Below are 22732 nucleotides of genomic sequence, written 5' to 3' on the forward strand. Positions count from 1 at the left end.
TTGGGACAATGGTAGTAGGGAAGCTGTGTTTCTTCTTGAGCTGGGTGGTGAATCCAGGGATATTCTATTTTATTATTTTAATTGACTTACCCTTCATGTTTGCATGAGAGGTTTTATAATTTTAAAACTCAGCCAATAGCCAATCACTTCAACATAATTCGTTTGATTCTATTAGTGTTGGCATTTATATAGCCTTTCAGTAATACTGGACATTTAACAATCAATAAATTATAGTTTATAAAAATCAAATCAATTATTTCTTTAAGATTTCAATTAATTCAGTTGAATTCAATTCAATTTTATTTAATTCAAACCTTAATTCTGTCTTTGTACAAGTCTGATAGTCATTTTCAGTTTAAATTAGAAATTCATTTTTTAATGTATTTTCAATTTTTATTTGACTTTTGAAATCTTAGTTGTAAATACTTGATGTGTATTTTTATTTTAAAATTATTTTAATATTTTAACAAATACTAGATAATTCATCCTTGATAATTTTTATTTTTCTTGGCAGCTAGCATTGGATATGTGGAGGAAATTGATGGTTGAACCACTACAGACCATCCTTATCCGAATGCTACTCCGAGAAATAAAAAAGTGAGTACTGACGTTTATTTTGAGTCAATTCTAATTTGCTGTTTGAAATGGTTTCAAATAGTGTATGTACAGTTGCATGGCTGTTAACTAGACAAAGGCCTTGGTTTACTTAAATGAGCCTCATTTTTCATCTTAATCCCAATATTTTAAAATTATTTTATAATATTTTTTGGCAGGTCTTTGGTCGTTAGCCCAAATGCTTATTAGTAAATAAGTAAGTCCCTGAAGGAAGTGTTTGTAAGCCTGATCTCTTGAATCTTCCAGGGCAAGCTGAATTGTTTGTACATATTCTCTCAGTTTAATTCCTGATGAGGATAACTTAGCTATTAAAACAAGTTTTTCAAGGTAGTTGGTTACCTCTTAGCTCCAGTGTTAAATTAGTGACTTGTCTGTACGTAAGGTTAGCTTATAGAAAATGGGTTCCCACTCTACTCATGGTCCAGAGTGGTGAATGGTGAACTCCTTAACTAATTGCTGTATGAATAGAGTTTGAAAGAGCACATTTTCCTGTGGAGTCCAGAATACAACATCCCTGGTTTAGCTCTGGCCTAAAAGATTCAGCTTTGGGGAATCAAAGGCACTAAAAGTCAGTCATACAGATGTGTGTATAATAAATTTCAGGTTACTGGAACAATGTCATAGGAATTATATAGACCAGTGAATTGCAATGTGATAATGGCCACTCCATCCGAAAATGCTTTCTTTAAGAATACCCAATTGTGAGCTTTTTATGGGAGAGAAGAAAAAGAAAGCATTGTTCTATGGGTTCCTCAAAGGACATTAAAAAACAAGCAAATTAAAAGCCACAAAAGAAGTTGAGAATATTTTAAAGTTTAATGTTAATACTAAATAGTAGAAAGTAGATGGTAGCAATTAGTAATTTGGTTTTAAAAAACTGTCACTCAATCTTTAAAAAAAAAAAAAAAGGGCAGGCCCAGTGGCGCAGGGGTTTAGCGCCGCCTGCAGCCCAGGGCGTGATCCTGGAGACCCTGGATCGAGTCCCACGTCAGGCTCTCTGTATGATGCCTGCTTCTCCCTCTGCCTGTGTCTCTGCCTCTCTCTCTCTCTCTCTCTCTCTGTCTTTATGAATAAATAAATAAAATCTTTAAAAAAAAAACTGTCGCTCAACCTTTAAATGATTCTATTTTTTCCAAAGATAGGGAGATGGAGAGAAAAGGATAGTGAAACAAGAGGGTGGGACAAAATTTTTATCTTTCTCTTGTCTCTCCTAAACTGTAATTAACCTAAAGAACATTCCCAACAATATTTATAGGTTCTGATGTGACTTATTTTGCTGTGAAATATTAATATGTCTCTTGACTTACAATTCAGCTTTTTACAATAAGTTTATTGAAAATACTCTTGTAGTTATCTAAATGTAGCTTTTTGAAATGTCTTTTTTTCTTTTTTTTAAAGATTTATTTATTTATTCATTCATTCATTCATTCATTCATTCATTCATGAGAGATGGGGGCGGTGGGGGGCGGGAGCAGAGACAAAGGCAGAGGGAGAAGCAGACTCCCCACAGGGAGCCTGATGTGGGACTTGATCCCGGGTCCTGGGATCAGGCCCTGAGCCGAAAGCAGATGCTTAACTGCTGAGCCACCCAGGTGTCCCTGAAATGTCTTTTTAAATATAAGTTTGTCCCAACCTAATAAATTTTCTTAAGTGTGATTTGTAGCTTGTTAAAAATGAACTTGATGAAAAATTAAAATCTAACTGTATATGGAAAATAATACAATAGTAGTAAAGCAATAATAAAAGTAAAATAACAGCACAGGAGTTTCTGGAAAAGACATAGAGAAAATTTGGTTAGAGTTATTAGACCAACTTGTCTTAATTTTGTTTTTATATCTAGCTTCTATGGAAGTATTATTTGTTTTTTTTTTTTTTTAATTTTTTTTTTTATTTATTTATGATAGTCACAGAGAGAGAGAGAGAGGCAGAGACACAGGCAGAGGGAGAAACAGGCTCCATGCACCGGGAGCCTGACGTGGGATTCGATCCCAGGTCTCCAGGATCGCGCCCTGGGTCAAAGGCAGGCGCCAAACCGCTGCGCCACCCAGGGATCCCTGGAAGTATTATTTGACATGCCCTACTAATGTCTCATTTATTTTTCATATGTACTCTCAAGTAGGTGCTCTCCCACATTTTACAGCTAAAGAAACTAAGGCATAACAACAATAATAATAATAATAAAATGTGGGAGATATGTATATTGCCAGAAGTGTTGTAAAAGCTTTACCTGCATTCTCCCATTTAATCCTCACAATCCTGTGATACTTCATTACCATTTTGCAAAAGAAGACGTCACTGGTGGTACTCTAATAAGACTAATTTGAGTCCAGCCCCTATCTTCTTAATTCCAAGGATTCAAAGATGGCTTCTGCTAACTCTAAATCCATTATGCCTATCTTTTAAATTCACAGAATATTTCTTCCATTTCTAGTTCTGATACTTTAGGTTTTATATACATTTTAGTGTTTTGGTTTTTTTTAAAGATTTTATTTATTTATTCATGAGAGACAGAGAGAGAGAGAGAGAGAGAGAGAGAGAGGCAAAGACACAGGCAGAGGGAGAAGCAGGCTCCATGCAGGGAGCCTGACATGGGACTCAGTCCCAGGACTCCAGAATCACTCCCTGGGCCGAAGGCAGGCGCTTAACCGCTGAGCCACCCAGGGATCCCCACATTTTAGTTTTATAATGCTTTGAATACTATAGTATTTTCACACATAGTTCTTTGATTTTAAGGAGTCAGGGCAAGTTTTATTTATAAGTAAGTGAATTGAACTTCAATAAGTAGAAGTGACTTATTGAATTTGATATTGCTAGTGAAAGAGACTCCATACCTACAAACTTCCTATTTGGATCTTTTCCACTGCATTGCTTTAGTATCTATTTACCCATTGTTGTTTGAGATAATATAGCCAGATATCATAACTTCCATTAAGTGGCTATGGTCGGTATTCCCCATTGGTAAACTTGTCTAAGCCTTATGATGGTGAATATTATCATAGGCTCATTTTACAAATGGGGATAATGAGGCTAGGAGGAGAGCCAAGTTACTCAGGTCACCTATCTAGTATATGGCTTAGTGAGATTCAGAAGTTAGGTCATTCTGATCCTTGAATCCTCGAGTCTGTGGTCTTACCCATATATTACATATTCTTAGCAGTGATTGACTGAAATTGCATTTCATTGCAATTGCTGCTAACAGAGAAGTATTTTATTGTGTGTACCTACAACTTCTTTGTGGAAAAAGCTCCACCAAACTTAAAGAATAAAGTATTTTCAGATCTAGCAGACCATATTACAGATTTGATTTCATATCAACTTATTCACAATTTCCTTTCCCTATCTATAATCATCCCTGGGTTCCTAGATATTCTCTACAAGTGTCTAAAGGGTGTTATTGTGAACTAGTGGTTTCTCAGTCTGGCCACTGAAAATCAAGTTTACACAAGGGATGTTTAATAACATTTAATAGCAGTCTTTCTACAAAAAAGTTATAAAAGTAAAATATATTGATTGTACACAATTAAAAATGTATAGAAAGTTAAAAAGAGAAATTAAAAGACTTTCACTCCCCCCCCCCCATACCTTTAGTACTTTTATTTGAAGCAAACCACTATTAAGGATTTAAAGTATTTTCTAACAGACTAAATAATAGATTTAAAGTGTTTTCTAATTCTCTATACATTTAAGATTATATGTGTGCACATATATATGTGTATACATACATTTATATGGATGTGCATAGGTATATATCTACACATATATATTACATATACATACATATGTACATGCACTTAGGGAGTTTACGTAAGTATTAAAAATATTTAAAAATACTTTTTTCTTAAAAATTAGAACAGATTAGTGGTTGATGTGAGACTATAAGGTATAGTATGAGGGAGTTGCTTTATGGTGATAAAGTAGTTGTATATCTATTTTTTAAAGATTTTATTTATTTATTCATGAGACACACAGAAAGAGAGGGGCAGAGACACAGGCAGAAGGAAATCTCTCGGAGAGGTCCATCGGAGATCCCCTGATGTGGGACCCGATCCCAGTACTCCAGGATCATGTGCTGAGCTGAAGGCGGATGCGCCCAACTGCTGAGCCACCCAGGTGTCCCAAGTAGTTGTATATCTTGAATACAGTGCCAGTAACATGAATCTAGATATGTGATAAAATTGCATGGAATTATATATATATAAACACAAATGATTGTGTGTAAAAACTGAATAAGGTCAAAAATCTGAATAAGGTCTATAGCTTATATCAATGTTGATTTCCTGGTTTTGATATTGTACCACTATTAGGTCAGATGTTACCATTGGAGAAAACCAGATGAACTTATCCAGGACCTCTCTCTATTATGTTTGCAACTTCCTGTGAATCTATAATTATTTCAAAATTTAAAAAATATATATATTTTAAGTTTAATTGGCATGTAAAATGTGAATATCCCTGTTTTCTTCATTTTAGCTGTAACTTTCTTTTCTTCCTAAGTAACCACTGATGATAGTCTGGTTGTACCTAATATTTGTTTAGTACAGTGGTTTTTAATTTATTTTTGTGTGTATGGAATCTTTATATTCCTTTAGGAAAATGATGCAGGTTGTGGAGCCTCACCACATAAAAATACTCAATATGAAAAAAAAATACTCAATATGCATATACATACAAAACCTTACATACTTTTTAGGTTTATGGATTCCTTGGATCAGAATTGCTGCCTTAGCATTTACATGGCCAACTTGTTTTTTCCCAAGAGAATCATTTGACAAATGGTAATCTGAAATTACCAAGAATTAATTGGCAAACAGAAAAAAGATTTTAACTTCATAGCTCCTTTTTTTTTTTAAACTCTTGCCACTTTCACAACAATTCTGATAATCATACCTATTCCAGATACCAAAGTTTCCTACAAGTGTGGCTCCCTATCAGAGCTCTTTTCTGTTCCATTTGTTTGTTTGTGTATCATTAGGTCCCTATCTCACTGTGTTTATTATTGTAGCTATTATTGTAGCATAATAAGTCTTCGATATCTGATAAGACAGATTTACCCTCCATAAGCCAGAAGTGTTCTTGCTGTTATTTGGCCCTTTACTTTTTCATACACATGTCATTATTATCTTTTTTAAAGGTAAAGGTATTATCTTTTTTAAAGGTGATTATAAGTTACCTAGAATGAGTTTTATGTACAATTGAAATTGAATTGAATATATAAGTTAGTTTGGAGGGAATTTACATCTTTATTAAATCTTCCTATTCATGAACATATCTGCTGTTTTTAATGCCTTATTTAATATCTCCTAATAAGTTTTTATAAATTTATCTATAAAGGTTCTTCATTCTTTTTGTTTATTTCAAGATACTTCATATTCTCTGATACTGTTATAAAAAGTTTGTATAATTATCCATTCTATTTTTTTTCTAATGTATGGAAATACAAAGACTCTTAATACATATGTCTTCTGTTCAGCCACCTTGTTAAATTCCAACATTTCTAGCTGCTTCTCCAAGGGAAAAAAGGTGTCATTTCTAATAATTGGTGCTCATTTTTGTGCTTTTTATGGAAGCTATCATAATCTGTAAATGACAATTTTGTTTCCTTTTTGTGTGTGCACGTGTGTGCACGCATATTTGCACACACATGCACACACACACATACCCCTCAGTGACCAGGGCCTCCACAGCAATGTTGAAAAGGAGTGATGGATATGAACATTTTTGTCTCATTCCTGATTTTTTTTTTTTTACGATAGTCACACAGAGAGAGAGAGAGAGAGAGAGAGAGAGAGGCAGAGACACAGGCAGAGGGAGAAGCAGGCTCCATGCACCGGGAGCCTGACGTGGGATTCGATCCCGGGTCTCCAGGATCGCGCCCTGGGCCAAAGGCAGGTGCCAAACCACTGCGCCACCCAGGGATCCCTCATTCCTGATTTTAAAGATTACACATGTGATATTTCCTTATTTAAAATGATGCTTCCTGTAGTTTTATTAGATACTTTATCACAATGATGAAATTATTTTGAATTGGGTATTGAATTTTATAAGATAACTTTTATTTTTATTGAGTGATCATGTTTTTCTATTAATCTGTTAGTATGTAGGTTACATTTATGGATTTTTAAATATTAAACTATCCTCATATGGCTAGAATAAAACCCAGGTTGGCTGTAATAATTGTTATAACATTTTTACATTTGATTTGTTAAATAATATTTTCTTTAGAATTTTGAATCTAGATCCATGAATGTAATGGGTTTATAATTATTTTTTCTCATAGTGTCTTTGTCTGGGTTTGGTATCAGGCTCATCCTTGTAGGATGAATTAGGTGCTATTACCCCTTTTTCTTTTGACTAAATGGGTGTATAAAATTGGGGTGATCATTTTTAAAAATTTATTTAAATTCAATTAACATATTATTAAATTAAATAACTATTAATAGTTTCAGAGGTAGAATTCCTTGATTCATCAGCCTTTTTTTTTTTTAAGATTTTATTTATTTATTCACGAGAGACACAGAGAGAGAGGCAGAGACATAGGCAGAGGGAGAAGCAGGCTCCCTGCGGGAAGCCCGATGTGGGACTTGATCCCAAGACCCCAGGACCACGACCTAAGCCAAAGGCAGGTGCTCAACCACTGAATCACCCAGGTGTCCCTGATTCATCAGTCTTATATAACCCAGTGCTTGTTATATCAGATGCCCTCTTTAATGTCCATGGGATAATCATTTTTTGGAGTGATTAGTAAAACTCCCTGCAAGACAATCTGGGTCTAGGTTTTCTTTGTAAGAAGTATTTTTTTTTCACATTTATAAATTAACCTTTGCCTTTATTTTCTTTTATTATTGAAGTGAAGCTGACATACTGTGGTATATTAGTTTCTGGTATACAACATAGTATTTTGACAATTTTATACATTTCTCATTGCTCACCACAATTAAGTATAGTAAGCATATGTTACCATATATTATTATAATATTATTGACTATATTTTCTATGCTGTACTTTTCATCTCCATGACTTAATTATTTTATAACTGGAAGTTTATACCTCTTAATCCCCTTATTTCGCCTATCCCGCCTTACCCACCTCCCCTCCAGTTCTCTGTATTTAAGAGTCTGGGTTTTTTTGTTATTTATTTTGTGGCATAGATTGCACATATAAGTGAAATCATGTAGCATTTATCTTTTTCTGTCTGACTTTTTTCACTTAGCATAATACCCTCTAGGTCCATCCATGCTGTTGCAAATGGCAAGATCTCATTTTTTATGTCTGAGTAATATTCCATTGTATCTGTATACTGATCTTTACCCATTCATCTATCATAGATACTTGGGTTGTTTTCCTGTTTTGGCTATTGTAAATAATGCTGCAGTAAATGAAGGAGTGTGCATATATCTTTGTGAATTGAGTTTTCATTTTCTCTAGGTAAATACCCAGTAGTGGAATTACTGCATTATATGGCATTTCTATTTTTCATTTTTTGAGGAATATCCATTCTGTTTCTGTTTTCCACAGTGGTTGCACCAATTTACATTTCTACCAACAGTGCATGGCGGTTCCTTCCCACATCCTCACCAACACTTGCTATTTCTTGTCTTTTTGATACTAGCCATTCTGACTGGTGTGAGGTGGTATTTTATTGTGGTTTTGATTTGCATTTTCCCGATGACTGATGATTTGAGCATCTCTTCATGTGTCTGTTGGCTCTTTGTATCTCTTCTTCAGAAAAATGTCTATTCAGGTCCTTGACCTATTTCTTAATTGAATTCTTTTTTTTTATGTTGATTGTATAAGTTCTTTTTGTATTCTGGCTATTAACTGTATATTGAATATATCATTTGCAAATACTTCTCCCATTCACTGGTTTGCTTTTTGTTTTGTTGATGGTCTCCTTTGCTGTGCAAAAACTTTTTTATTTTGGTGTAGTCCCAGTAGTTTATTATTGCTTTTGTTTCCCTTGCCTGAGGACACATATTCATAGATCTGTTGCTAAGACTGATACACTGATGTTTTCTTTTAGACATTTTATGGTTTCAGGTCTCACAATGAGATCTTTAATTCATTCTGAGTTTATTTTGTGTATAAGAAACTGGTCCAGTTTCATTAATTTGCATTAATAGCTGTCCAGTTTTCCGAACACCATTTATTGAAGAGATTGTTTTCCCCACTGTATATTCTAGCTTCCTTTGTCGTAAACTAATTAACCATAGAGTGTGGGCCCTCCTTTGTGTTGTGGATCTGTGTATCTGTTTTTGTACCAGTAGCATACTGTTTTGATTTCTATGGCTTTTTTTTTTTTTTTAAGATTTATTTATTTTAGAGAGAGAGAATGCGAGTGGGGGAAAAGGGTAGAGGGAGAAGGCAGTCCAGCAGACTCCCCACTGAGTGGGGAGCCTGATACAGGACTCAATTCCAGGACCCTTTGATCATGACCTGAGCTGAAATCAAATCAGATACTTAACCAACTGAGCCACCCAGTCATCCTGATTACCACAGCTTTATAGTATATCTTGAAATCTGGGATTGTGATATTTTCAGCTTTGTTTTTTTCTCAAGATTGCTTTGGCTATTCAAGGTCTTTTGTGGTTCTAAACAAATTTTAAGATTATTTGTACTAGTTCTGTGAAAAGTGCTCTTGGTATTTTGGTAGTGATTACATTGAATTGGTAGATTTCTTTGGGTAATAGAGACATTTAACAATAGTGATTTTTCCAATCTACAGCATTGTTTGTGCCATTTTCAGTTCCTTTCATCAGTATTTTCCAGTTTTCAGAATTGTAGGTCTTTGCCTTGGTTAATTCGTTCCTAGGCATTTTATTCTTTTTGGTGCAATTGTAAGTGGGATTTTTAAGAAATTTCTTTTTCTGCTGCTTTATTACTACTGTATAGAAATGTAACATTTCTGTATTTTAATTTTGTATCCTGCAAGCTTACTGAATTCATTTATCCTGATAGTTTCTTGGTAGAATCTTTAGAGTTTTCTATATACCATATCATGTCATCTGCAAATAATGATAGTTTTATTTCTTTCTTACCAATTTGGATGCCTTTTCTTTTTTTTTCATGTTTGATTGCTGCAACCAGGTCTTCCAGTACTATGTTGAATGAAAGTTGTGAGAGTGGACATTTTTTGTCTTGTTCCTGATCTTAGAGGAAAAACTTTTAGTTTCTCACTATTGAATGTGATGTTAGCTGTTGGTTTTTTTATATATGGCCTTTATTATACTGAGGTATATTTCTCTAAATCCACTTTGTTGGGAGTTTTTATGAATGGATGTTGTATTTTGTCAGATGCTTTTCCTGCATCTACTTAGATGAACAGTGGTTTTTATCCTTCATCTTGTTAATGCAACGTGTCACATTGATTTGTGAATACTGAACCACTCTTGCAACCCTGCAATAAAGTCCACTTGATTGTGGTGAATGATTCTTTTAATGCATTGTTGACTGTGGTATGTTAATATTTTGTTGAGGAAGTTTGCATCTGTGTTCATCAGGGATATTGGCCTGTAGGGTTCCCCCCCCCCCTTTGTGTGTGTGTGTGTGTGTGTGTGTGTGTGTGTGTGTGTATCTTTGTCTTGGTTTGATATCGGGGTAATGCTGATTTTGTAGAATGAATTTGGAAGATGTCCTCCTCTTCTATTTCTTGGAATAGTACGAGAAGGATCAGTATTAAGTCTTCTTTAAATGTTCGGTAGAATTTGCCTATGAAATCATCTGGTCCTGGACTCTGTTTTTTGGGAATTTCTTGATTACCAGTTCATTTTCATTACTTGTAATTGGTCTGTTCAAATTTTCTATTTCTTCCTGATTCAATTTTAGAAGATTGTATGTTTGTAGAAATTTACCATTTTTTCTAGGTTGTCCAGTTTGTTGGCATATAATTATTTGTAGTAGTTTCTTATTCTTTGTATTTCTGTGATGTGGGTTGTTTTTTCTCCTTGTTCATTTCTGATTTTATTTATTTGAGTCCTTTGTTTTAGATGAGTCCATCTAAATGTTTATCAGTTTTATCTTTCAAAGAACCAGCTCTTGGTTTTATCAGTCTTGTCTTCTCTTTTTAGTCTCCAGTTCCTTTGTCTTTATTATTTTCCTCATTCTGCTAACATTAGGCTTTGTTTGTTCGTATTTTTTTAGTTCCTTTCAGTGAAAGGTTTGATTATTTGCAGTTTTCCTTGTTTCTTTATTTGATTTATTTATTTGAGATAGGTCTGTATTGATGTGTACTTTTCTCTTTGAACATCTTTGTCCCAAAGATTTTGGACTATTATGTTTTCATTTTTATTTGTCTCCATTTATTTTTTGAGTTCTTCTCTGATTTCTTTGTTCATCCATTGGTGTTTAGTAGCATGTTGTTTAGCCCTCATGTGTTTGTATTTTTCCAGTTTCTTTTTTTATTTTTATTTTTTGTAATTGATTTCTAGTTTCATACTGTTGAGATTGGAAAAGATGCTTGTTATGATTTTAGTCTTAAATTTATTGAGACTTGTTTTGTGGCCTAACGTGTGATCTGTTTGAGAAAATGTTCTATATGCACATGAAAAGAATGTGTGTTCTGCTGTTTGTGGATGGAATGGTCTATATATAACTGTTAGGTCCATCCGGTCTAATGTGTTGTTCAAAGCCATTGTTTCCTTGTTGATTTTCTGGTTGGATGCTCTATCTATCCACCAATAAAAGTGAGATGTTAAAATTCCTTACTATTAATGTATTAATATTAATTAATTAATGTATTAATTATTGTCAACATTCCTCTTTATGTCTGTTAATATTTACTTTATATATTTAGGTGCTCCTATGTTGGATGCATAGATATTTATAATTGTTTTATTCTCCTTTTGGATTGGTCCCTTTATCGTTATGTAATGATTTTCTTTGTCTCTCCAGGCTTTGTGTTAAAGTCTGTTTCAGGGACTCCTGGGTAGCTCAGCAGTTGAGTGGCTGCCTTGGACTCAGGGCCTCATCCTGGGGTCCTGGGATCGAGTCCAACATCAGGCTCCCCACAGGGAGCCTGCTTCTCCCTCTGCCTATGTCTCTCCCTCTCTGTCTCTCATAAATAAATATATAAAATCTTTTTTAAAAAATAAAGTCTGTTTCATCTGATGTATTTGACTCCAACTTTTCATTTCCATTTGCATGGAATATTTTTTTTTCATCCTTTCACTTTTAGTTTGTGTGTGTCTTTAGGTCTGAAGTGAGTCTCTTCTAAGCCTCATATAGATGGGTTGTTTTTTATCCAAGTCACCCTATGTCTTTTGATTGGAACATTTAATCCATGAATATTTAAAGTAATTACTGATAAATATGTATGTATTACATATTATTTTGTTCATTGTTTTCTGGTTGTTTTTGTAGTTCTTCTCTGTACTTTTCTTCTTGTTTGCTCTTTTCCCTTGTGGTTTGATGGTTTTCTTTAGTATTATACTTAGATTCTTTCTCTTTATTTTTTGTATATCTAATACAGGTATTTGATTTGTGGTTACCATTGGGTTCGTATATAATAACATCCTATGTGTGTAGTAGGTTATATTAAGTTGGTGGTTGCTCAAGTTTTTCTTTTTTTTTTTGCTAAAGATTTTATTTATTTGTTCATGAGAAACAGAGAGAGAGAGGCACAGACACAGGCAGAAGGAGAAAGCAGATTCCATGCAGGGAGCCCAATGCGGGACACGATCCCAGGTCTCCAGGATCACCCCCCTGGCCAAAGACAGGGCTAAACTGCTGAGCCCCCCAGGCTGCCCTCAAGTTTGAATACATTCTGAAAGCATTACACTTCCTCTCCCTCCCTCCACATTTTACATATATAATGTCATATTTTACATCTTTTCAATTTATCTCATGATTTTTGTAGATATAATTGATTTTACTACTTTCGTGTTTTAACCTCCATACTGGTTTTTTAAGTAATTAATCTACTATTTGTTTATATTTGTGCAGTTAATACCTTTTTATTATTTTCTTCTAGTTACGACATTTCTTTCCACTTAAAGAAAATGTTACTTGTAATAGGTTAGTGGTGATAAGCCCCTTTTAACTTTTGTTTGACTAAGAATCTCTTTATCTCTCCTTCAATTCTGAATAATAACCTTGTCAGGTAGGTTGTAGGTTGTAGTTTTTTCCCGTCAGTATTTTGAATATAATATGCCACTTTCTTTTGGCCTGCAAAATTTCTGCTGAAAACTCAGCTGATAGTCTTAAAGTATTTCCCTTATATATAAGTATTTTCTCTTGCTCCTCTTATTTATTTTTTAAAGATTTATTTATTTGAGAAAGAAAGAGTGCATGAGTTGGGGGGGCCTGGGGTGGGAGAGAGAATCTTCAAGCAGATTCCCCACTGTCAAGCAGACTCCTCATTGAGTGCAGAACCCCACCCAGGGCTTGATCTCACAACCCATGAAATCATGATCTGAACTGAAACCAAGAGACCAATGCTTAACTGAGCCACCCAGGTGCCTCTACTGTTGCTGCTTTTAAAATTCTCTATTATTACTTTTGCCATTTTAATTGGTATGGGCCTCCTTAGGTTCATCTTATTAAGGGTTGTCTGTGCTTCCTGGATCTGGATGTCTATTTTCTTTCTCAGATCAGATAAGTTTTCAGCTATTGTTTCTTCAAATAAATTTTCCACCCCCTCTCTCTCCTTTTTCAGGGATCCCTATCATATGAATGTTATTACTATTGATGATGTCACAGAGTTCTCTTAACCTATTATTTTTTATTTTTCTTTTTGTTTCTTTTCTGTTCAGCTCAGTTGCTTTCTATTACCCTGTCTTCCAGATTACTGATCCATTCTTCTGCATTTCCTCATCTGTTGATTTCCTCTAGTATAATTTTCATTTCAGTGTTCTTCAACACTTTTTGTTTTAATATTTTGTATCTCTTTGTTGAAGTTTTCAGTGAGTTCATCTACTCTTCTCTGACGTCAGGTGAGTATCTTTATGACCATTACTTTGAGCTCTTTATGAGAAATGTTGATCTCCATTTTTACTTGGCTCTTTTTGTGTTACTTTGTCTTGTTCTTTAATTTGGGATGTATTCCTCTGCCTTCTTATTTTGTGTAACTTTCTCTGTTTGTTTCTGTGTATTAGGTTAGCTATGTCACTTGGTCTTGAAAGTAGTAGCCTTGTGTAGAAGAAGTACTGTGTTGCTCTGTAGCACAGTTGTCTCTGGTCATCAGAACCAGGTGCCTCATTGGTGTCCCTGTATGAGCTGCATGTGCACATGCAGCCACAATTGCTATGGACAAGCTGGTGGGTGGGGCCGGCCTTCAACTCAGCTGGCAGCAATAACCCACTTTCCCAGCCCTTGGGGCACTGGGCAGAATTTGCTTCCCACAGTGTTGAGAGGCCCAGGTATAACTGCCTTGGCTAACGAGTGGTTGGGGCGAACACATAGCCTAGTTGTCTGCAGTTAGCGTTTGCCACTGCTACAAGTGTCCCAGAAGGCAAGGACTTGCTCCATGTGCAGCCAGCTAAGAGGCCTGGCTGTAGAAACTGTGGGTGGGTCGGTGTATGGTGTTCCTCCCCAAATTCTCAGGGCAGGAGCCACTTTGGAGTGGCAGTGGTCTTGGCAGGGGTAGCCTGATTGGTGTGGCAGAGCAAGAGCCACTTTGGAGGGATGTCTGCTGGGGTGGGTTTATTGGGTTGAGCAGATCTGTAGGGGAACATGGGGGTAGGGAGGACCTACTGTGGTAGTAGTACAGATGGGAGAGTGTTAGAACTGTGTCCGGTTATCTAGACCAGGGAGTGAAAGAGAAATGGCACCCACCAACACTGTGGTTCCTTGAGAAATGTCCTGCGGATCCCTGCCCCTCCACCATATGTTCTAAGATTAATCAATAAATCTTCACATATGCCCCAAGCACTTTTCAAATTGCTGCTTGTATGCTGTGCCTCTACCAAGTTATTTAGTGCTGGTTCCTTAAGGACAGGGACTCAGTTTCCTATTGCCTTTCAGCTCTCCAAGAGTTAAGTTCTGCTGATTTTTAATACTCCTGAAGTTAAGCTGGATAATTTTCAAAGCCTTACATTATGGGGACCCATCTTACTAGTCTGGGTCCCCAGCTCAGGGAGTGCCTGATATAGGGTCTGATCCCCTCACTTCTCTTTGCTTGTGATGTCCCTCTCATCTGTAGTTAGTTGCTTTGGATTTGGCTCCTGACTGCATCTCTGTCCCTCCCACTCTTTCTGATGTTGCTTCCTCTACAACTAGCTGTGGAGGATTTGTTCTGCCGGTCTCTAGATTATTTTTGGTTAGTTGTATAGTAATTGTTACCTTGGTGTGTCTGTGCATGGGATGAATGGAGCTCGTGATACTTCTACTCTGCCATCTTTTCAATTTCCAGCTTTTTGCCAAATCTTGGAGTGCTGGATTCCAAAGCAGTTGTTTCAGGATTAAGATTTTTACACTACCTATCGTTTTTTTTTCTATCACAGTGGTCAGATATTTATTTATCCTCAGTTGTGAATTATTTTTTCAAAATTATTTGAAATAGCTGTTGACAATGTTTTCTTTTTCTTTTCTTTTAAAGATTTTATTTATCCACAAGACACACAGAGAGAGAGGCAGAAACATAGGCAGAAGGAGAAGCAGGCTCCATGCAGGGAGCCCTATATGGGACTCAATCCCAGCACTCCAGGATCATGGTCTGGGCTGAAGGGAGACACTCAACCACTGAGCCACCCAGGCATCCCAGTATCTTCTTCAAAAATTTTTTTTTATTTGAAAGAACTTTAAGTTTAGAGAAGAGTTGCTTCGTTAATGCAGAAAGTTCCTGTATACTCCTGGTTTCCTAATATTACTATCTCACAACTCATGGTATACTTATGAACATTAGTACTAAACTGTTAACTACAGATTGTATTTGCATTTCCCCGGTTTTTCACTGATGTGCTCATATATTCATTACCAAGACCCAGTCTATATCACAGCATTGCATTTAGCTCTCATGTCTCTTTTGGTATCTTCTACTTGGTGGAGAATTTTTTAGTCTTTCATTGTTTCTCATGAGTTGACACTTATTAAAAGAAAAATTAGTAAAAAAAAAGAAAAGAAAAGAAAAATTAGTAATCAGGTATTTTGTAGTATGTCAACTTTGATTTCTCTGATATCTTGTCATGATTAGACTGAGATTATGGGTTTTGGGGAGGTATTCTACATAATGATGTATATCCATAGAATATCAAAGAGTTAATCACTTGGTTAATGCATTATTTTCTTTTTAATCCCCATTTGGGAAAATGTATTCTTCCATAATCTTGCTTTTGTGCATCTTTTCTTGATGACTTTTATGAGAGGTTCATGTCGGATTTGTCCAAAATACTAGTTTTGTCTTAGTTGACCTTCCCTATTGTATGTCTCCTTTTTTTTTTTATTAATTCCATTCTTATTTTTCTTTTCTGTCCTTCTTCTGGGACACAAGAATGTTTTTAGATTGGGTTGAAATGGACAGAGAATCTTTGGTGAGGGGGAGACTTCAAAATCTTTAGCCAAAGTATTTTTTTCTGTAATATTCATTCAATTGACGTATGATTATGTAGTATGGAGGCTGAGGAAGGATTCTTAATGTGAAACAACATGTAGAATTCCTGATATTTAAAAATTGTTTCCTATGTGGTAATCTCAGTTAAAGGAACTGAAGACATCAATAATTTACTTAGCTTATTGTAGCACTGTGTTAGAGCTCCATTAATAATTTTTTAAAACATTTGAGAATAACAGTAAGAAATATTAGTAAGAAATAACTGCCCATATTTCCTATTGTAAATAATGAAATTTATTTTTAAAAATGAACAATTAGGATTAAGAAGTAAAATAAAGTGAAAATTGATTGAAAATTATAAGTTTTTCAAATACCAGAATGGAGTAATTTATTCCCCAGGAATATCTTTACACACTTGCATGATTTAGCTGCCAACTATTTTTCCTTTGATGCCAAAAGAATTTTGTCTACATCAAATTACTAAGAGTGTTAACAGTACCTATTTTATATTGCTGTTGTTAAGATGAAATGAGATGCTTTATAATAAAGTTTTTACTACAGTGCTTGAGGCATAATATATCTTATCAGTAAGTGTCAGTAAAATTAGTGTCCAAGTAAAAACTTCTTATAAAACTCCCTAAAGCAATCCAATTTGTGTAGGTGTTCTTCCTTAAACAGGTTCTTTGTAAAGCTTGTCAAGACAACTTAACCTTTAATACTTGTTAATGAATGCAGATAACTTTTATCTGTTATTCTTCAAATCTGTAATACATTTATCAGTTTGAAATGCCTTTTGGATCAAATTTTTTTCTTACGCTTGGGGATTATACTGTTTTACTTCTCAAATTCTTGATAAAGTACTCATAGATGTGTTCAGGAAAATGTTTCTCAGCCTTCGTGGTCTTGCTTTTTCTTTATTCCTTAGGTCTAGATTCCTGACCCCCACCTCCTTTTAAATTTTAAACAACCCTCTCTGAATCATTTGTATGAGCAACAGACAGATTGGTAATCAGGGCATTCTAATTTCCTTCATATATTCTGTTTCCTGAGTAAATTACTTCATTGGATTTCTTACCTGTAAAATAGGGAAAGTTGGATCAGCTGGCTTTGAAGGCCCCTTTTAACTTGAAATTACTGTTTTCCACTGTATGATTTTATATGAGGTCTAATTAGATTTAGAAAAAGAAAGCAACGGTCATAAATAGGATGATGAGAAAGCATGATAATAAATATTCTGTGACGAGAGACTGGTAAATTGCCAAGAGCAGTAGGAAGCATAGTTTGAAAAAAATAAGTGGAACCAAAAAGACTTTAGAGAATAACAACAAGCAAGCAATCCTTAACGGAACTGGTTTTCTTCCTGCTTAGATGGCTTTCACTTAGTGCTAAAATTATTTAATGTAGTCTGAAAAGTTACTTTTATCACAGTGGCCAAGAGTTGCTTAAAAAAAAAAAAAAGAACGTGTCTTTCTTAATTCTTAAATACTTAGTATATTGTTTGCACTTAGATATTCAACATTTCTTAAGTACTGGTACTTTAAAACTGTTTTCCAGCAGCTGTCTACATTTTTTTTTAACTCTACAATTCTTAAACACTTTCCTTTAGCTAAAATGCTTGCTTCTACCACGTAAGTAGTTATCTGATACTAATGGGATAGTTCTTTTCCTACAGTTTGGTTAGATAATCTCTACCTCAATTAATTTGATAATGATTATAATTTTTTTAAACCAGAGTAATGTACTTTCTCCCTCTCTGAGCTATGTAGTCTTAAACTGATAAGTAGATGAATTAATTTGGTTGGTACCTTTAAAGAAAAGGTTATTTCCTAATGTAAGTTTGGTTATGTGAAGGTGTATTAGGTGTATTTTACACTGTACCATCAGCCATATATCTAGGAATTTTGATCTCATATATATATAATATACATATTAAATATATATATATATATATATCATAAAGATTCCCCAACCCTGAGATACCTTCTTGGAAGATTTCAGAAAATTAAAGGCTATTTCAACCTTTAAAGAAGTAATCTGTCAGAGTAATGAAGAATTTTTCCTTGTGAAATTAGTATGTTTCACTAAGTGAAAATTCTTATGGAGTACACATGCTGAAATATTTAGTAAACTGTAGTTAAGATTTCATGACTTTTGGAGAAAAGTTGTAATTGGGTGCAGTGGGATTTCTGCAGGAAGACAAGAAGAAAGTCTAAACACAGAAAAGGCAGCAGTATAAAATGATGTAAAAGCAGAAAAGGAAGAAGAGCTCATTGCTTAAAGATCATGCATCATCTGCTTTTAAGATATAAACTGGGATTGGACTCTTTTTGCTCTCTTGTATTCTTGTAAAGATGGCTTCTCTTAAGATATATAAACATTATAGGAATAATCCCAGTTTCATGTGTCTTGAAAAAAAGTATTTCAGAGAAATACTAGGTTTACAAGTGGAATGTAGGTTCTAGAATTTTTTTGTTAAGATATTCAATGAAACAATGGTTAAAACAATTTTTCATGGTATCACAAAATCTGTACGCACAAAATGTAATTGATAATCTTTAAGTAAAGATGCTCCTTTTATATAAGAAAGAAAACACCTGATGTAACCATATTGTATATCTGCTTATTTTTCAGTGTTTACTTGGAAAGATAAAAGTAATTTTATTCATATGATAACTTATCTTTTATATTTATTTAGAATTGCCAACTGGGAATTTCAATGCTAAAGTTGTTTATAATTTTAATAAAGAAGATACTGTAACTTCATGTACCTAAATGTCACAGTGTAAGAATTTGAATATTTTCAGTGATATATAAAAAGGCAAGCATAACCATATAATTGGAAACAAATATTGTGGTATAAATTTTCTGCAAGAACTTTAGTTTTACTTTAAAATGAAAATTAGAGGGGTTCCTGGGTGGTTCACTTAATTAAGCGTCTGAGTCTTGATTTTGGCTCAAGTGGTGATCTCAGGGTCGAGGGATTGAGCCTCACATCAGACTCTGTGCTCAGCATGGTTGTCTGCTTGAGATCTCTCTCTCTCCTCCTCTCTGGCTGCCCCTCTCCCCCCAACCCCTGCATGTTCTCCTCCTCCCTCTCTCAAATAATAAATAAAGCTTTAAAATTAAAACCGGATATATGTAATTATAGAAACACATGAGAGAGACATATTTTTAAATGGTGGTGAAAGGAATTGCTTAGGTGGTTAAGAATACTATCGAAAGCACTGAGTTTTTAATGTTAAAGGGATTCAGAATTGCATTTCTTTTCCAGTAATTCTGTAGTTAACTTTCTAATGTTGAGTACTCTTTGAACAAAAGTAAAAACTAAAATGAAATTTTTTCTTCCCCTTTGAATTTGGAACACTGTAACATAGGCTGCTGTGGCTGATTTGTGTTTTTTCTAATATATCTGAATGTTTGTTTTTCTATTTCTAAATTGTGTGGACATTGGGGAATTCATTGAGGAAAAATATAGCCTTAGATAAAGATAAAATCTAACTTAGTAGTCTTTATTCTTTTGTATCTTTCAGTTTTTTTTTTTTTTTTTTAACGACAAATACCCACCATTTGCTTCAAGTGGATGGAACTGGAGGGTTGTTTTTTGTTTTTTTTTTTTTTTTAATTTTTATTTAATTACGATAGTTACACACAGAGAGAGAGAGAGAGAGGCAGAGACACAGGCAGAGGGAGAAGCAGGCTCCATGCACCGGGAGCCCGACGTGGGATTCGATCCCGGGTCTCCAGGATCGCGCCCTGAGCCAAAGGCAGGCGCTAAACCACTGCGCCACCCAGGGATCCCTGTATCTTTCAGTTTCTGAGAGATATTTTAAAATCTCCCAGCTCATTTTTGGATTTATTGACTTTTTTCCTTGCAATTGTTGCTTTTTGTTTCATACCTCTTTTGTTAGTAAATACCAGGATTGTCATCTTCATGGTTGTTTTTGTTGTTATGTAGTATCTTTATCCATCTTTTTTTATTCTGGCACATATTAATATTGTTATATCAGTTTTCTTTGTACTTTGGGGGATTTTGTTGTGTATGTGTGTGTATTTAACTTTTTTAGTGTAAAATACAAGATACAGAAAACTAAACAACACAGTGGGACAACACAGTTGGACAACCTAACAAATTATTATAAGGTGAATATTCTTGTTACTACCACTAAAGTCAAGTAATAGAACCATGCCAGCCACTCCTGAAACCTTTGCATGTGCCCCATCCCTTCTCTTTCTCCAAAAGTTTATCACTATCCTGACTTTTAAGGTAATTCTTTTCTTCTATTTCTTAGAGCATTATTACCAACTTGTATATTCTTAGACTCTATAATAGAGTTTAGTTTTGTCCATCCAAAAGAAGTTTACATGTCTTTTAAGTCTTTAAATTGACAGGTTGCTCTTCTGCTCTTTTTTTTTTTTTTTTAATCTTGTAATTTGTTGATGAACCCTGGCCATTTGATCTTTTAGACTTTCCCATTGTTTGGATTTTGCTGATTGCAGGAGGCACATTTAAAATGTTCCTTTGTCCTGTGTATTCCTGTAAATTGGCAGACCAGAGGCTCACTCAGACTTATTGGTTCCCTCTGGCAAAACTATAGATATTCTTCCATAGTGCCTGGTTTGTTTGTTTTTTTTTTTTCCACTTTTTTGGAGGTAAGCAGACACTGATGTTGAATACTGACATCTTTTGTTTATTGAGGTTTGTAAAACTGTCACTTTAATTCTGTCATTTTGTTTTCATTTTTACCTGGAATAATCTTATCTACTATTTGGTTACCCTGTGGTGTAAAGGTCATATATAGGAAGAATAAAAAAAACTGCTTGCTGCTTTCCTTTACTCGTCAGGATAATAAGTTTTTCTCAGAAAGTAACCAATTAGCTTTTTTTTTTTGTTATGTTGTGATGAACTTATAGACCTAAATACATTTGATTCATTTCTATTCATTGTCTTGTTTTATTAAAAAGTTTAAATTGCCTCTTTGGTTAGTTGGCACGATGGTCTTTTTGATGTGACCCTAGTCATCCTTGCAGTCTTCCTTGCTATCTAGTATGTCAGGATGTTCCAGACTTATCTTGCACATTTTCTTCCCTGGACCTTGTAATTAGCTACTCAATGAAAAACTTAGTTTTAAATACACAAGTGATACAAAAACGCATTCTTGAAAAACCGTGAATGGACCGGATCCTTTCTTTAGTCTTCCTCTACCCACAGGTAATCCCTGTTATTATTTGGTTAACTGTCTTTACAAACCTTTTCCAATGAATTTTTGTTTATATATAGAAATAAGTACAATACAGAGATGTTTTTTAAATGTGATTTTTTTTCCTAACTTAAAAAATTAGGAATTGACAATCATAAATGATATTTATACTTACTTTTTAAAAAAGATTTTATTTATTCATGAGAGATACAAAGAGAGGCAGAGACATAGAGGGAGAGGCAGGCTTTCTGTGGGGGAGCCCAATGTGGGACTCTATCCCAGGACCCCAGGATCACGACCTGAGCTGAACGCAGACGCTCAACCACTGAGCCACCCAGGCGTCCCTATACTTACTAACTTTTTAATTCAATGATACATCTTGATAATTTTTCTGTTAGTATACAGTACATTCATTTATTTTTAAAAAAAGATTTTATTTATTTATTTGAGAGAGACACAGAGAACACGAGCAGGGGGAGTGGCAGAGGAAGAAGCAGACTCCCCACTGAGCAGGGAGCCTGACTGAGGGTCAATACCAGGACCCAGGTTCACAACCAAAGGCAGATGCTTAACCATCTGAGCCACCCAGGCTGCCTCCGTAGTACATTCTTTTTAAACTGGTACATAGTATTTGGTATGGTTCCACCTCATTTTATTAAACTCTTCTCGTGATATATATTAGATTGTTTCTAGTTTTTTCACTAATACAACTCTTGCTTTTTATGTGCACAAAATGCAGATATTTGTTTGGAGTCATAGAATATGTGCATTTAGAATTTTGCCAGTGTGTTCTCTGAAGTGCTTGTTCTTCCACAAGCAATCTGAGAATGCCTGTTTCTCTACCACTCAGCAAGATTGCTTTTATGAAATCTTGCCAGTCTGAAGGTAAAATATTTCCTTGATTTCCCAGTACCTTTCTGGGGTGGGAACAGGGAAGAATAGGAGGTGTTCTCAGGTGAGGGCTGCAGCAGATCATCTGGTTGCAGAGGTTTCCCTTCTCTTGGGTTCCACTGCTTTTCACACACTGCTGGCTGCTCCATCAGGGACGTAGACAGAGCTGCTGCTCCATGCCTCATTCCACAGCCTGGCTTGTGCTCCTGATGACATAGCTGGTTTTATCATCTTTTGTGTGTCATTCAGCTTTCAGGGTCTGCCACTTCTTTGACTGTCTTCCTCCACTCTCTTTGCACCCTCTTTGTGGCATTCTCTTGTACATTTATTTTGGTATGCAGTTTTATTTTCCTACATTATTCAGTCTTCTTTCCATCTTTTTTCAATTTCTGTAAGTCCAAGGGCTACTGTTAACAATGAGGTATTAGAAAGTATCTTTCCTGTCATTTCTCAGATTTAGAGTAGGAGCAGGAGACTGCACTTCGTTTGCTGGAACCCTAGTCTCATTTTAAATATCAGGGTAAAGGCAGGTTTCACTAACATTGTC

The 22732-nt window shown here is 35.0% G+C and overlaps 1 protein-coding gene across 4 annotated transcripts in view; it reads left to right on the forward strand.

Moving 5' to 3' along the window:
- CUL2 (cullin 2) overlaps nt 1-22732 on the forward strand; it is a 102495-nt gene that overhangs the window by 49221 nt on the left and 30542 nt on the right. For all 4 annotated transcript variants that reach the window (XM_026000835.2, XM_026000833.2, XM_026000832.2 and 1 more), the window contains one exon: nt 515-597. In XM_026000835.2, coding sequence (XP_025856620.1) covers nt 515-597 — 83 coding nt within the window. The remainder of the gene's footprint in view (nt 1-514; nt 598-22732) is intronic.

The sequence above is a fragment of the Vulpes vulpes genome, chromosome 2 (genome assembly GCF_048418805.1).
Source record: "Vulpes vulpes isolate BD-2025 chromosome 2, VulVul3, whole genome shotgun sequence".
In the NCBI taxonomy this organism is placed as follows: Eukaryota; Metazoa; Chordata; class Mammalia; order Carnivora; family Canidae; genus Vulpes; species Vulpes vulpes.